This window comes from Athene noctua, chromosome 9 (genome assembly GCF_965140245.1).
Source record: "Athene noctua chromosome 9, bAthNoc1.hap1.1, whole genome shotgun sequence".
Lineage (NCBI taxonomy): Eukaryota > Metazoa > Chordata > Aves > Strigiformes > Strigidae > Athene > Athene noctua.
Genome location: NC_134045.1, coordinates 2,319,482 through 2,334,684, shown reverse-complemented (window position 1 = coordinate 2,334,684; position 15,203 = coordinate 2,319,482). Strand labels below are relative to the sequence as shown.

Sequence of the window (15,203 nt, the reverse complement as noted above, 5' to 3'; positions counted from 1 at the left end):
TTGTTGCTTTAGCCTTGCCTTCATGTACCTGAGATTAGGCACAGGAAGAACTCTTAAAGTCTAGTGTAGAGCTGGAATAGGCTGCCGAGGGCAGGGGTGGAATTGTTAGTGCTTTTAAGTACTTGTCAGACATCTTGCAGGAGTAGATTGGGTGTAGAGCTGAGCCAGTTCTGCGGTTGGGAGATGGATCAGATAGCTTTTTAAGGGTGTGTGACCCCAGCCTTGTCCCTATATTGCTCTGGGAAAGGGTAGGAATTACACACTTACCCTAAACTCACCTGACATTAAAACAATTCCCATGTCCAGCTTGTTAAATATTTCACCAAAGACTGAGTGTTGGTCGTGCACGTGGCAAAGTCCTTTTGAAAAGGCACCTGAGCATCCCCTCCCTGGCCAGCATCATTGAGGTCACTGTGTTGCTGGGATTGGAGTTAGTACTGTGGCACAGTGGGTGCTTAGTGGAGCCTTTGATCATCTGCGGTGGGGATGATCACGGGTTCTTGTTACTGCTGTAATCCCTTCCATGAAATTGCTCTATGTTGGTGCCTCTGAATCAAAGTATCAGAAAATTTCGTCAGGTTCTGCCAGCTTGCTGTGAAAGCAGGTGAATCCATGGGATTGTTTCTTCTTTGCAAGTTAGCAGCCTTGTTCAAGTCACACTAAAGGAATGAAAGGTCCCTAAGGTAAAAAGCCCTTTGACGTTACTGGATGCTACTGTTAGAGTCATAGAAACCAGCAGTTTTTCTTCTGCCATGGGATGGTACAAAATGCACTGTGCTGAGATTGTTTCTTTCCCTGCAGGATTATTTCCACCAGCTCACCTGCATCACAGAACGGGAAAAGTTTATTGTGCCAATCCGAGCTGTAGGTGCCCGAGCTATCCTGGACTTCCCTGACGAGCTGAACTTCTCCATCTGTCCAGTCAAGTACAGCTCCCAGAAAACTCTGCTGGTTCGCAACGTGGGTAACCGGGAGGCTCGCTACCGCATCAGCACTGAGAGGTAAAGGAGCTCATCTTCTTTGTGCAAAACACTGTTGCATGATAACACGGTTGGTAACAACAAGGAACCAGAGCATCTGAGCTGCTGTGTTGCGGCTGTAGCTGGAAACGGGCAGGACACGTGGGTTTTGCTGTTGCTTGTAGTGTTTTAAGTATGATGGAACCTGTGATAAAAGTCTGCGTGCTGCAGCGAGGTTTTGTACTGCAGTGGTGTCTCCAACAGAGCATCTCGCAAGACCGGTTCCATTAGACTGAAAGAGCACATGAAGGAAGGCAGCCTGGCTGCCCTTGGGCTGTGTAAGATGCTGCGTGGCAGGCGACAGCTCTAGGAGCTCGGTTCCTGTAGACCGAACACAGTGTTAAGAGATGGGCAAGCTGTGAGCTGGTGAGAGAGACATTTACGAATTTACCAGCAGCTGTGTCTTTATATGCAAGTGCCATTAGAAATCGTAGATCAAAGCAATTGGTATTGAGGCCCTGACAAAGGCCAGGAACTTTGTTTTCCAGTGGGTTTGGTCTGGTCCGTGAGACCAAATATTAAGTAGAATGAGCTTTTAGGTGGAGATGAGCAGACACTGGCTTAAAAACTGCACCACAGCCCCAAAGCAGCGTGCTAATGAGGGCACAGGCAAAAGATGCAGCAAGTGTCTGGTGCATGGGTTGGGGGCCTTTTCTTCTAGAGCTTTCTCTCTTCCAGATTTCCTGGAGAGTGCTCCAATCTGTAAGTATCCAGCTTGCAACCTCCTGATCCCGAGTGCCTTCTGAAGTGGTTCCATACCAGTGTCGGCCAAAGACACCCATGCTCCGGGAGCTGCGAGCACGTGGTGTTCCGGTGGTCCCGAATCAAATGCCTGACATGAGTTGTGTGGTGGACAGCCTGTCCTGCTCCTTCTGGTCTCAGAAGACAGCCCCCGGTTTCCCAGTTGGCTGAATGGGAGAGGGTGATGCAGCTGCAGGGAAACTGGTTCAGTTGGCTGGTAATTCGTGGTGAGTTGCTTGGTCCCGGAGGCCTTGGTGTAGGAGCTGAGGTCAAGAATGCAGCAAAGACCAGCGGTCTGACTTGGTGCACCTGAGCTGCTTCAACTTCTTCTCCAGGAAAACAGGGCTCAAAAGGCCAGTCTTTACTTTTCTCTTGTGAAACATGAGGGTTCAAGAGGAGCTTCCACCAAACCCTGGCAAGGCTATTTAAGCAGGCTTCTAGGATGCTGTTTAAGGAGGCTGCTTCTTTTCCCTGTGGAAACACGTAGGCGGGAACTTGTAAATCACTGCACAGTTTTCCTCTGGGATTTCCAGATCTAGCTGTTGCCACCAAAATAAATACTCAGTAAAATCTCAGTAATCATCTTTTTGCAATGGACTCTCCAACTCTCCTGTTGAGTGATACAGCACGTCGAGTCCTCCTTGATACGGATTTTAAGAGTTTCTGAGCTTGAGCAAATATTTCCGCCCAGATTTGCAATAAAGAAATGGGAAGCATTGCAAATGTTTTATTTCAAACTACACACAAAAAAATTCTGAACAACTGGACTGCATGTGTACAGGGATGGGAAGCTGATATGATTTCCCTTGTCAGCTGAGGGCATCTGCCATCTCTTCCATTTCATGATAAACTTTTGAAAGCTGCTTTGAAATTTCAAACAGATGATTTATATCTTTGAATATAAGTAGCATTTTATTCTAATTAAGTTGCCCTGACTTTCATTCAGATTTCTTTTTAAATACTCTTAAAAGAGTATTTAAAAATACATGCTTGCATGTGAGAGGAGGAGGAGGAGGAGGAGGAGGAGGATTAGTGGAGTAGAAGGGAGTGAGAGATCTGTCTAAGCTTATAGATCCATCAAGTGACCTCTGTGTCCTTTATTCTCTATCTAAACAATTTAAACTTGTGTTTTCTGGCCTGAGCATATTCAGGCTCTTGCCCATTCACAAGTCAGCTGCAGATGTCACCATTTCCTAGTCCATCGTGCTGCTCATACCACGTTTCCTCGCAGCTTTTCTCTGGATTTCCTTCTCTGTGGCATCAAGCATAACCTGTCTGCCTTCACCTTCCGTGCATTTTTCAGCCCATCTCCAGTCCTAACCTTTCCCCTCAGCTCTTGCATCTGGTCACTTCGTGATGACTTTCCCTGCCTGTTACTCATTTATCTAAAGGCTTTGATGTTTTTTGTTGTGCATTTCCCTCCAGGGAAGAGCTCTTAAGTGAAGCCATGGGGCCAATTCAGCATCCTTCTGCTGTTCCCGTTTGGAGCTCTCCCTTGCCATGGTTTCTACCAGAAGCATGGCCGCATATTTGATCACTTTTCATGGAGGGAGAAAACCACCAAAGCACTCCCTGTTATGCAGTCTGGCTTCGTGCTCTCCTCCCTCTGCATGTCCATACCCAGCTCTTAGCTGCATAGCATGGTAATAAAAAGTAATAATAGTATAAACAGAGAAAGTCTCTTCCTGTTGTCTCATTGTTAAGGCAGGATAACGAGTTTCTGCTTCATGACATTCACAGAGATAAATGTCATCCAAGTACATCCGAGTTGAAAAGGGTGTCTGGAAGCAGATCTCAGTGCAGCACTGCCTTCTCCTGACATTGCTGACGTTGTGCTGTGCCATGCTATGGGGCTAGAGGGGATCAGTCTGAGATAAGATCCATTTAGGAATGTCCCCACCAAGCTCTGAAGGCTCAGGAAATTATCCTGCGAGGCACAGTGCCTCGAGCCCCCTTGTATCCCTCCCTGTAGTACCCATATGCTACATGGAGGCGTGAGACTGGCGAGTTCCCATAGGACGTGCAAAGACCATCCAAGGACATGAAAATTGAGCCTAGGTGCAGTGAAAGAGGGAAATACAGACCTTGCGTGATGCTGACAGGATTTTTTAGCACAGAGATGGAGTCTTGGATGCTTTGACTGTAGCAGGCTGGGTTTACTGGAAAAGATATATTGCTTGAGTTTGGTTGTTATACCGTTACTATAAAATAATATATGCCAAGATGAAACTACCTTTTTTTTTTTTTTTTTTTTTTTTCCCTGCAATAGATCTTAGTAGACAGAAGAGGCAATTCAATCACCAGTAATTTTACTGTCTTCCTTGGGTTTGGAGGTAGCTTGTAATGAAATCTATTTTCCCAAACTCAAATGATTTTATAAGGCCCCAGTAGACCAAAGAAAGGTTGGCTGCAGGAGATAAACATGCCACGGCACTTGAAGTATATTGCGGCCTCCTTGCACACTGCGTGTGCCAAAGGTGTGGTTCAGGAGAACAGGCAGCATGGTAGTTTGAAAGCCTGGGCCACAGAACTGCCAGCTTTATTCACTTGTCAGTCGTATTTCTCAGTTCTGTCAGGAGTATTTGGCCTTTGGTATCATCACGGGATGCCCAGCTGTCAAGATGGGGAGCTGTTGCCTGGTGAAAGTAAGCAAGATGTAAATGCCAAAATATATCATGATGAAATTGCTTACGAATCTAGTGTTGCTTTCTTTCTGAAGGGCAATAACAGGCAAGATCTCGGCAAGTACTGATGGGCAGGTCTCTCCTAAGTTGGTGTGGCTAGATATGTTTACACAAGCTGCATAAGGGACTGCAAGGTGCCATTGGGAGATCTGGACGTGTGAAAGTCTAGATGTCGTACAACAAAGCAAACCTACAAATGGACATAGTTACAAAGCATGTCAGAAGAAAACGAGCTATTAAAAAGCCTCCAAACCTTATCTTTTCTGTCTTTCAGGAGCAGTAGTGATTCATTAAAAGGGTAGATCTAACAGGATGCAAATTATCCCAAAGAACAGCTCACATTTAATGGGTAAAAAGCCAATGTCTATCCCGCTAGTGCCATCTCTCAGCAGTGGTTTTCATTTGGCTGTGACAGTGTGTCAGGGATGTCTCCTTAGCATCTCATCTGTAGGCTGCAGACAACAGCTTAGTGATGGTGACTGAAATTCAGGGGAGTTAAGTTAAACCATGGAGCTTGCATCTTTGGGTCTTGGAGAACCAGGTCCATGTGAGGGGTAATGAGCTCCCACTACAGCAGGAAGAGTTGTCTCATGGGTACGGCGTGGGGTAGGATGTAGGACAGGCAGTATCTGATTTGTGCTCCATTTCTCAGCCCTGAGAACTGAGTCCTGAACTTGGCTGGATCCTCCTTTCACAATTTGAAAAGATGAAGGTATTTTCGGGAGGGTTATTCCCATCCATCTGAGGGCAGGAGTATGTAGACATGGGGAAGGAGCAGGAAGGTGATAGGATGGGAGGTAGTGCTGAAGTGTTGCCCAGGATCCCCCTTAACTGGCAGCTTTTCTGTTCTGGCAACATTTCTGAAAGGAAAACAAAAAACAAAACCAAAAAAACTCCAAAATCTCTGCCTTTCCCACACCAGGCAATGATCCCACCCAAGCCCTGGCAGAGACCTGCAGCAGTCCTGTCAGTGACCATCAGTGCGGGTGCAGGACCCTGTAGAACAGCCCAGTTCTGAGGCTGGTGGTGCCTTGTCTTTCCTCCTCTCTCCAGAGTCTCAGGCCCAGCACACAAACATTGCAGGCCCCGTGCTTCGGTGGCAGTGCTCCCGTGGTTGTAATGGGAGCAGGTCAGGCCCCTAATTGCAGTGACATCTCCTTAATGAGCAGAAACTCCAGCAATTTCATCAGCTGTCACTACTTACATGAACAAAGTTCAGCTTGCGCATGGCTCCAGTTGTTCTCAGTATTTTTGTGTGTGTTGCATTCTCTAATCATGGTACAACTCTCCAGAGCATGTTTTTAAGGTGACAAATTGACCACCAGCAAAGCACTAAAAGCAATAACTTCGTTTTCTAAGTGGGGCTGTAGAAGAGCCATGAAGCCCAGCTGCAGAAGCATGTTACACCTGGCTTGTCCCTTTGCATTAAAGCACTGAGGTTTGTGTCTGTCAGCCAAGAGCCATTTACCTGGTGACAAATCATAATTGCTCATATTAAATCCAAAGTACCCCAACACATTTTCATAATTCTTTCCAGTGCATTGCACAGAACTTGCCTGGTGGGCCAAGCAAACAGTTACCGAGCTTGGATGACAACCCAGAGTCCCAGATTGCAGTGCTTGTGAATACACAGAAAAACCCCTGTTAAACCCGCCTTGATGTGCTCCTGGTAATGGCACTTCATGTAGCCGGGGGTTTAATGGTTCAGGCTGTACAAGGGATCCTCCTGCCGTGTCTTGTTTCCACGTCCTTGTATCGCTCTAATCTGCGTTTGCACTTATTCAGCTTTTTCTGATTGTTCCTTTTCTTAGAGCAGCTTTCACTGTAATGCTGACGAAATGCACCCTTTCTTAGGCTAAACTAGGATGTTTTCAAGGTAAAAAAATGAATTCTGCAAATTAAATCATATTTATTCTCTGGTCTTCAGAAAGACACTTATTCTCCCTCCTGTCTGATTGCTAGGCTGCAGTCTCACTGGGACAGGTAGTGCCCTGACATTTGCATCTCCTGAGGTGGAGTTTATAGGTGGCAGGAAAAGAGAGATTCCTGCGGAAGTCAGTGTCAGGTTGTGCAGGCAGATCGCTCTCACCCTCTCTGTGCTCCTCAGAACCCATCCTCTGGCTGTATTGCCAGCAGTCGGACTCCTGAGCCTCCCTGCAGAGATGGGGATGCAGAGTATGGGGGAGGTGAGGTCGTTTGACACCACAGGATGTTCGGAGAGCCGAATCTCTTCAGAAGTGAGAGTCTGTAGCGCCATTTCTGATCCTCTATGTTCTGTTTTTTCTGCTAGCTGTGGTTTGTTTGCTTCCTGCTTGCCCAGTGAGCTGAAGTGGAGTAGGCTGCAAAAGGAGTATAGTCCCCGGATCGCCCACAGTAGCCCTGATGTGTCTCTTTCTCTGCGTTGCAGCCCCTTCTCTGTGGATCCCTCCATCGGGACTCTTGGGATTGGTGATGCCGTGCAAGTGACAGTGGAGTTTCACCCGCTGAAGACCGGGGATCATTCCGGTTCCTTGGTAGTTCACTATGACACAGGTAAGTGCTGGGCACTGCGTGGTGCATGCTCTCTGCATCCTTCAGAACAGAGCCCCTTCTAGGCAGAATAACGTTAAACTTGCTTTGCAAACTACTTCTAAAAGTTTTTCTTTCAAAACCTCTGCACGTCTCCGTGCTTAGAAGGGAGCAGTTAAAGGGCAAAGGCTGAGCCTGTTCTGTGTGTCCTGTGTGGCTGTGTGCTGGTCCATCCCTGCTGTCAGCACGGTGTTCTCCCCCCAGCACGCCCCATGACAGTCATCTACCATCATTGCCCGATGTCGCAGCCACCTTAATTCCCTCTCCAGGTGTACCTCCCCTGTCCTTTACCTCGGGGAAAAAGTGACAAATAGTGTCACTTTAAGAGTAGGTGGGAAAAACTCAAGAAAAGGTGTGATGTTAAAAGGCTTCTGTCTGCCTTGGTTCAGCAGAGGTATCTCGTGATGCTGTTCAAGACACTTCTTCAGTTGCCTGAACGCATTTGGTGTGCATTTTCTCTTGCCTGAAAGAGAGGTTTGTTTTGTCCCTGTTCCTGAACTTCATTCCTGGGAAGTGTCATGTCCTCACCTAGGTGCGACTGCGATGCTTTAGCCCAGCAATGAGCTTTTTATTGTCTTGAGTTTGTAGAAGTTCTGTAAATTCTCTTATATCTTCCAAATGCTCTTTGCAGCCTTCTGAGTTATCACAGCTTTGTTTAATATTTTTCAGTCAATGACACATTCACAGAAAATTTATGCTCACTCAGAGAAGCTCGTTGGTTTGGGTAACACTTTCTTGACAGAACAACTGACATTTCAGAGAACGACAAAAGGTGCCTCATTTGTATGCGTTTAGGGAACCTATAGGATAAACTTCAGAGGGATAGATCTTTTCCTGGGTTGGATGAGGGCTAACAGGGCGGTGGGGTTTATACCATGTGAAATGAAAAGTGCAATTGAAGAATCCAGGGCCGGGATCTTCACAGCTTGCTTGGAAAACCTGAGCCTTGTTCTTAACACCTGATCCCTCCATGGGTAATCTTTGCCAAAGTGCTTTTCATGGACAGGCCACAGGGACCAAACTATCTGCTGGCTCTGGGGTGGGCAACCTCCCCGTAACATGGTGCAGCTGCCTGGGAGATGAAGGCAGGATTTGTTCCTGCCTGTCAATACGGCGCTGCAGTTATTTTTTAATAAACCACAGACTGAGAAGGAGAGCAAGGAATAATTAAGGGATTATTTCTCACACTTTGCAGCATACAAAGAAGTAAAAGGCTGCTGAGATTAATTGCTGAAGTGAAACCAAAGCATTTAATCAATCAGTCTTAAAAGCCGCTTGTTTTAGGCGTAGTGCAGAGCACCAGACCGTGTTACCCAGCCTGGCGGAGAGAGCCCTGGCTGCTTTGTCCTGCGCTGTCAGACTCCCTGCGACTCGCATACAAAAAGCAGCTGGGCTGCTCTTTCAGAGCTGCCAACAGACTGTTTCTTATGAAGCGGAGGCACTAAGAGCAAAATATCAGTGTAGGGTGTTGGGAGGCGTTTTCCTTGCTTTACTGTGTGTCTGTATTGACTTGCTCACAAGTGGCAGTAGTTCTCAGTGAATCCCACTGGTTTTAGTGTGACTGATGCAGGATCAGTGCGTGTTGCCTGGCTTTAATTTTAATTCAAATCTGTCCCTAGCATTGCTTAAGGAGACACGAAGCTCTTCCCTTTGCCTGCTATTTGGCTGATTAGAATTGTGCCTCCTTTACACTGTCCTGGTTAGGAGTGCAGGTGCTGTCCCCTGGACAGGCTGTCCGCGTGGTGGTAATTGTGTTGCTACAAACTTTACAGGTGACTGTGAAGAAAATGTCTTTGCTGCTAAGAGCATAATGATTTACAGTGAAAATTTGATCTTCACTGCTTTACATGTCCCAACTCCTCCATTTCCCCCATGTACATGGGTCTGGGTGTGAAAAAGCCCAGCTCATACTCCATCTGGGAACGTAAACGTGTTGGGATGCTGAATCCTTTTCCTTGGCTGAGCAGGCTTACTTCGGTAACGAGGCCACCCATGCAGGGGCTTGGCGGTGTGTTAGTGGTCCCTGTACACATGCAGGACACTCATGAAATCCCAGCCCTGGCTGTTTATTGCTGTTTGAGGCTGAACAAGTAATGGTAGCGTGGACGTGCCGGCACCTCTGAACATCTCAGCTACCACGAGGATAAAGCATCTGAGAAAAGCACTGCCTTGTTGTGACAGTCATCTGTGGTTTGGCTTTGGAGAAAGCAACTACCTTTGCAGAGCTCTGTTCTCTTTCCTCTAAGAACCCCCTTTCGACCAAGGGTCTTGTCATCTGTCTTGCAAGGCTGGCATTGCAGTCACTGAGTTCTAGGAACTCGTTTGAAAGTGAAATGAAAATCCTATTGATTTAGTCTGTAGACCAAGTCTTTTCCTTCCTCTTTTTTCTCCTTTGTAAATTCACTGATGCATGTGGACAGGCAGCAGGGTTTAACTGAGGTTTAGCCCTTGTTGTGCTGCATTTTCTGTTCCTGAGATCACTCAGACAAGTTGCTGAGTGTTCTCAATTTGAACTGACTTCAGCCGGAATGGAGGAGGCTCAGTACTTGCCTGAGCAAACTCCCTACCTCGGTACATACTTGACTCGTCCCTGTATTGTGCAGGATACCAGGGTGGGAATACTAAAACCATTTTCTGGCTTTAATCTTAGTCTTGTGCCAGTGTTTACAGGGGCTCTGGTGCTTCTGTGAGTAGCGTTAAGCTACTGTTGAGCTAAATTCATGGCAACAGACGGTGAGCTTCTGACGCCCACCGCTGTGTGCCACTGCCACTCCAGTCTGCAGCTGTTCATCTTCATGCACTTCTCCGTTCCTTCCACACCAGGAAGATTTACGGTAGCTGCTTACAGGTGCTAAGAGGTGGGGAAATCTTCCGCTTCCTAAGCAACAGCCCCTTTTGAATCCAAAGCTTCCCTGTAGTGCACTAACTGCTGTAATTCTTTTTTATTTTGTGTTTAGTGCTGGCAGATGGTTAGAAACTGACATTATTCTGTGAGTTTTTAAAGAAGATCTTGTTTCCCGTGTTAGATCCTAAGGTGTAAGCCAGACTGATGCTGTACAAGAGGCTTCTCTAGATTTTCCTTGGGCTATGAGGCATTAAAAAACTTTGCAAGGGGATTTTTCTTTCCGCCTGTCGTAGGTGGTGAGTGCATGTTGTGCTTTTTTTTCCTTCTCTTGTGAGAATTCCCAGCAGTATGGCTGGTTTCTGTCAGACTTTTATGTTCTCGTACATCTGCTTCAAAGTGAGTGGAGGGAGTCGTGTATTGTAGGCAAAAAAGGTGTAAATAGGAGTTTGTGCAATTATATGTTGACTTTGCATCTTAACAGTAGCAGCACTGCAACAGACCGAGGGTTGGTAACTAATACTTTATACAGCCGATTGGTTATATGCTCTTATAGTTCAAATCACTTAGATTGATGGGTGAGTCTAGTTGGTCTCCAGAGTGTTTGTTTCTATCAAAACAGGTAATAGGTAACAACTGTTTCCTGTCTTTGTTTCCCCTTTCCTAGAGCTGCTTGTAATAATGAATTTTTCTCATGCTGTTTTTGGTAAGGTTGTTCTGCTCCTTGCAGAGTATGGCCCCTCTCCAGGGCCTTGTGTTTCAGGAGAGCTGATTTGTCACTTTGAGGGTAGATGAAGGGGAATGAAGTTTGTGCTTCATTTGCTTGAGGTTTCTTTGAACAGCTTTGTAGCTCCACAACTACATAACACCCCTCTGAAGAAAACCCCTGCTCCAGCAACCCATGGAGCTGACTGCGTGAGCACAGACTAGGGTGTATGTACTAGGAGGGTGGCTTGGAAGTTAGAAATCTCCTTCTGGCTGTTTTGTTCATCCTCAGGCATGCACAGAAACAGACATCTGCGTGACGCTGCATCCCCCATTTTTAGCACATGAAAGATTTCTGGAAGAATGTGGTTTTCATCTCTCTGCAGGTCATCCTTGACCACAGCTTGTCTACTCTTATCATCAGTGGAAATCACTGACGTGTTCTAAGTGTCATTACCGGTGGAGGTGTTTCAGGACAGAACTGAACATTCATTAGCCTCCTTTCCTTGTGGATCGATCAGCATCTGCTGAGAAGCAGAAGCACAGCTTGAAGGGTGACTGATTTATTAGGTGGTCTATTGAGCATGTCTTTGCCAGGCAATCAGAATGAAAGTTCCTGCACCATTTTCCCCATGGCCAAAAGCAATGTTTCAGCCAGTCGGGTACCCCAGCGTGTCGTTACTGTGGTAGCAATAACGATTAAAAATAGCCCGCGGCATCCTGGGTACGCGGCAGTGGTCTTCCATCCTCTGACGGTTTCATCGTCCTTTTCAAAACATTCTGCAAAGCTCCTTCATGCTGGGCAGGACAAAGCCTCCGTGCTGGCTTCTGGATATTCCTGTGCCGGAGTATTTCATCCTGGAACCAGGCAAACAGTTCTTGCTAAGCACAGTGCAGAGGGGTGCTGGGGAATGCGGTGGGTGCTCGGTCACAGAAGGATGCACAGCGGGAGCCTGACTGCAGGGAGATGGCTCAGCGTGCAGGAGAGCTGTCTGAAGAGCCTGCAGCCTGTCCTGTGGAGCACTGCTGCCTGGTCACTGCTTTCCACCTCCCTTTTCATCCCCATCTGTTGTCTTATGGCTCCTTGCAGGGCCTCTGGGGTAGAGACCCTCTGCTTTCACTGTGCTGCGTGGGCTCAGTGGGTGCTTTGCTGAGGCCGGGGCCACACTGGGGACTCTGGCCGTTACAGCAACAACTGTGGGCACGGTCATGAGGAGGATGCTCTGAGCTTTGTTGTAGCCTGGGAGTGGTTCTTTAGAGACACCTGTGTTGCCAGCAGCAGTTATTTAGTGGTGAGGTTTATAAAGGAGGTCTGGAGTAAATAACGTGATGGTTTAATGACGTCTGAAGGCAGCTCCTGAACACCGCCGCGGAGAAGCACTTGCAAATGACTGTCGCTGCTCCATGCTTTGCTCTGGGGCTGGAGATACAGGCGTGGGGACGGACAGACGCCTTTCTCAGGCCGGTGGAGAATCGGCGCATCCTGTAGGTGAAGCCATCAGCTTCCCAAGAGCGAAACAGCTCAGAGGAGCGCTCCTGACTCTGATCTGGTGGTAGCTCTGTGGGAGACGCAGCAAAAAGCACATGGTGGGGCGGCTGGATCAGGCTGTAGGTGACTTCTCCAGCTTTCCAGAGATCGCTCGGCCTGGTGAGGTGACTCGCTTCTCCGGCGGTGAAGTGGTAACGGAGACCTCTGCACGCTGCTTGAAAAACAAGAATATGCCGGCAGTGGAGGCAGCTGGGTATGATAGCAGGAGCAAAAGAATTACTTCTCATAGGTCGATATGGGGGTACAGTCACATCCTTTTGAGTGAAGAGCTCTCCTTTCATTGCTTGCTTGTATTTTCGGTGAAAAAGCAGCAGCAGGAAGGCACTGTCTTCTGACAGACTGGGCAAATGAAATTACACTTGCTTTCCATGCTACCTAAATATTCCAAATGTGACTGTCATTCACTTCTAAAAGATTTACAATCCAAATTCAGAGAGAGAATCTCAGAGAGAAACCCAGGGATAGAGGAAGAATATGTCGTGGTGAAGACAAAATGCATCAGGGTGCTGTTTTGTTTCTCTTCAGTCTAATCGACCTGGCTACCAGCTTCCTAATGTTTAGAGCAGTAATCAATGACGGAAAGTACCAGCTCTTGGATACTAGGAATGTGTTCTTCGTCAAACCTGAAATTTGTTTCGAAATCTTGTTCAAGGGCTTGCTCATCTATCCTTTCTGTTTAAGATCAGTTTGTACTGCTCTGAAAATTACTCCCTCTTGTACCAGGATGCTTGTGTAGTATTAGAAGAATTCAGAAAGATGCTTTAGCTCTTCTGTAAATTCTCTCTTTGTCTGTTTTCCTGCACAACAGGAGTCCCACAGATTTCTCACTTAAAGATAGTGAAAAGTTATCGTGGTGTGCTGATACGTGTGTCTGTAGCCATGTGGATGGATGCTGGGATAAAACACAGAGGTGTTTCTGCTGTGTCAAAGAGCACCACTCAGGAGTGCACAACCCGAAGCATCTGCTCTGCTGCTCTGTAAAAAGTCTAGCGTTTAATTTCAAGTTCAGGCATTGCTTTGTTCAGGTTGCAGAGTGAAAGCTGTGTCCTGCCACCTGTAGGAAATGTATCAGAAGCATGTAAGAATGAGAGAGTTGACAGTCTGCAATAAGATCACGTTGTGTAAATAATGATAGGGCAGACACATCTAGATTCAGTAGATGCGCTTTCATGGCAGCCAAGCATCCCAAACCACACACCATGGACACTGCCCTGCCAAGTGAAATGCCTAGTGCTATGTCGCTGTTACAGTACAGAGGCGTTTATTGAAAAACAGCCAAGAGTCTTAAATGAAACGTCACATCTGATTTGACACCCAAGACATGAAGCCTGCAGCCGCCCGTGGCCGACCCTGGCCGGTCCGCTCTCCGTGTCAGCTCATGGGCCTGGCAGACAGATCCGTGGCTTCCTCCTGACTCGCTGGCAGCTGTGCGCACTCTCCTGGACCCGGCGATTTGTGGGTGTCTGTATTCAGCACGATGCCAAATGCTCTCTGTGGTAGAAGGTGCTCCGGCAAACCCTCCAGCCTTCAGAAGAGTCCTCGGTGCCTGCAGCCGGGAGCGCAAGGGTGGCTGCGTCCCCAGCAACTCCCCGCGAGAGCAGCAGTAGGGGATGTTTAGCAAATTGTGTAGAAACAGGCGGTGCACATGCTTTCTCCCTCGCGGGCTCTGGAGTTAGCATTTTTCTGTGCTGGAGGCTTTATTCTCATCTCTGTTGAATAGCTTCTGATGCCTTTATCTTCTAAGAATTTGTCCGGTTTCTCCCTGGATTTGCAGCTGTTAGCCTCTACAGCCTCCTGTGGCAGTGTGTTCCAAAGGAAGGAATACTCCCTGGAAAAGGACTGCCACTTTTGTGTAATTTCTGTCTAATAACATTATTTCAGGCCCTCAGGTTCCTGTTTTATGACAAATAGTGACAATTTTTTCCTTATTCATGTTTCCCAGGCCATCCATGCTTTTACAAACCTCTCCCATCTATTGCCCATATGATTTCTAGGATGAGGAGTCATAGTCAATCTTCTTATAAAAGCTGCTTCATACTTTAAATTGTTCTTTCTGTCCTTCTCTATTTAGCTTGAGATGCTTCAGCTTTTTTTTTTGAGATCAGAACTATACCCAGTATTTCGAGATGCACGTGGCCATGGGTTTAGGCAGGGAGACGATGATAATTTTCATGGTGTTTATTTTGCAGTAGTTTGTCATCTTGATCGTTGTAGAGCGCTGGCTCGTGTTTCCATAAACCCAGGCTTGAGGCACTGTGCATGTCTCCCATTTCTTGGCTCCTGGCTCCTTTGCTTGCCAATATATGCCAAGGATTCAGTGGAGGGAGAGGCAGTGCTCATAAAGCATACCCGCCTCTGTAACTCTCCTGAACATCAGTCATTTCTGTATGCCAAGCTGTCCATTATAGAAAGCAGATTGTCAAGTCACTGTAAACATTGCTGCTGTCCTTGCAGCATAACTCTCATCTCTGACCACAAATCCCTACCACTCCATACTCCCTTAAGAGCGGAGAAATTGAGGCTATACAGGCACGAAGGCTGGGTTCTCTGTGTGTGGAGATGAGTGAATGACTCTGGAGAACTAGTGTTTTAAGGGTGAGTCAATCCCCAGTGCCCCCCCAAAAGAGGGGGCTCTTTTTTTTTTTTTTTTTTTTTCCCTGGAATGAGTGTGATTCTGCTGTGTTGTGTCTGGCTTAGGATTTCAGGAGTGCACCCAGCACACATCCAGCACTCTCCCTGTGTTGTTGCACAGTAGCGCTTTAAAGGCAGGTCCGTTGGCTGGCTGCCTTGCTGTGACCTGTGCAGGGAGGAGGAGGCTCTGCCTTTGCAGAGGGATGCTCTCCAGGCTATGGCCAGGCTGCTGCACTTGTCCGTTGGGGCTGGCTCTGAGGCTTTAAGCACCACTCCACAGAAATGCCGTTTCTGGAGAGCATGTCTGATGTTTGCTGTTTGAGTCTCACCTGGGAAACACTTGCCTGCAAGAGGAAGAGTGAGCTTGGTACAGAAGTTTGATCTCAGTTGACTGCCAGGAGTTACTTGGCTGGGAAGAAGGAAGGTTTGAAAACTCTGGAAAGGAGGGAGCCTTTGGTGGGAGT

General features: G+C 47.2%; 1 protein-coding gene across 1 annotated transcript in view; it reads left to right on the top strand.

Moving 5' to 3' along the window:
* The window catches only part of LOC141963912 (hydrocephalus-inducing protein homolog), a 115,371-nt gene that overhangs the window by 12,463 nt on the left and 87,705 nt on the right, over nucleotides 1–15,203 (top strand). Inside the window, 2 exon segments of the mRNA XM_074913647.1 lie at nucleotides 802–1,001; nucleotides 6,852–6,976. Coding sequence (XP_074769748.1) covers nucleotides 802–1,001; nucleotides 6,852–6,976 — 325 coding nt within the window.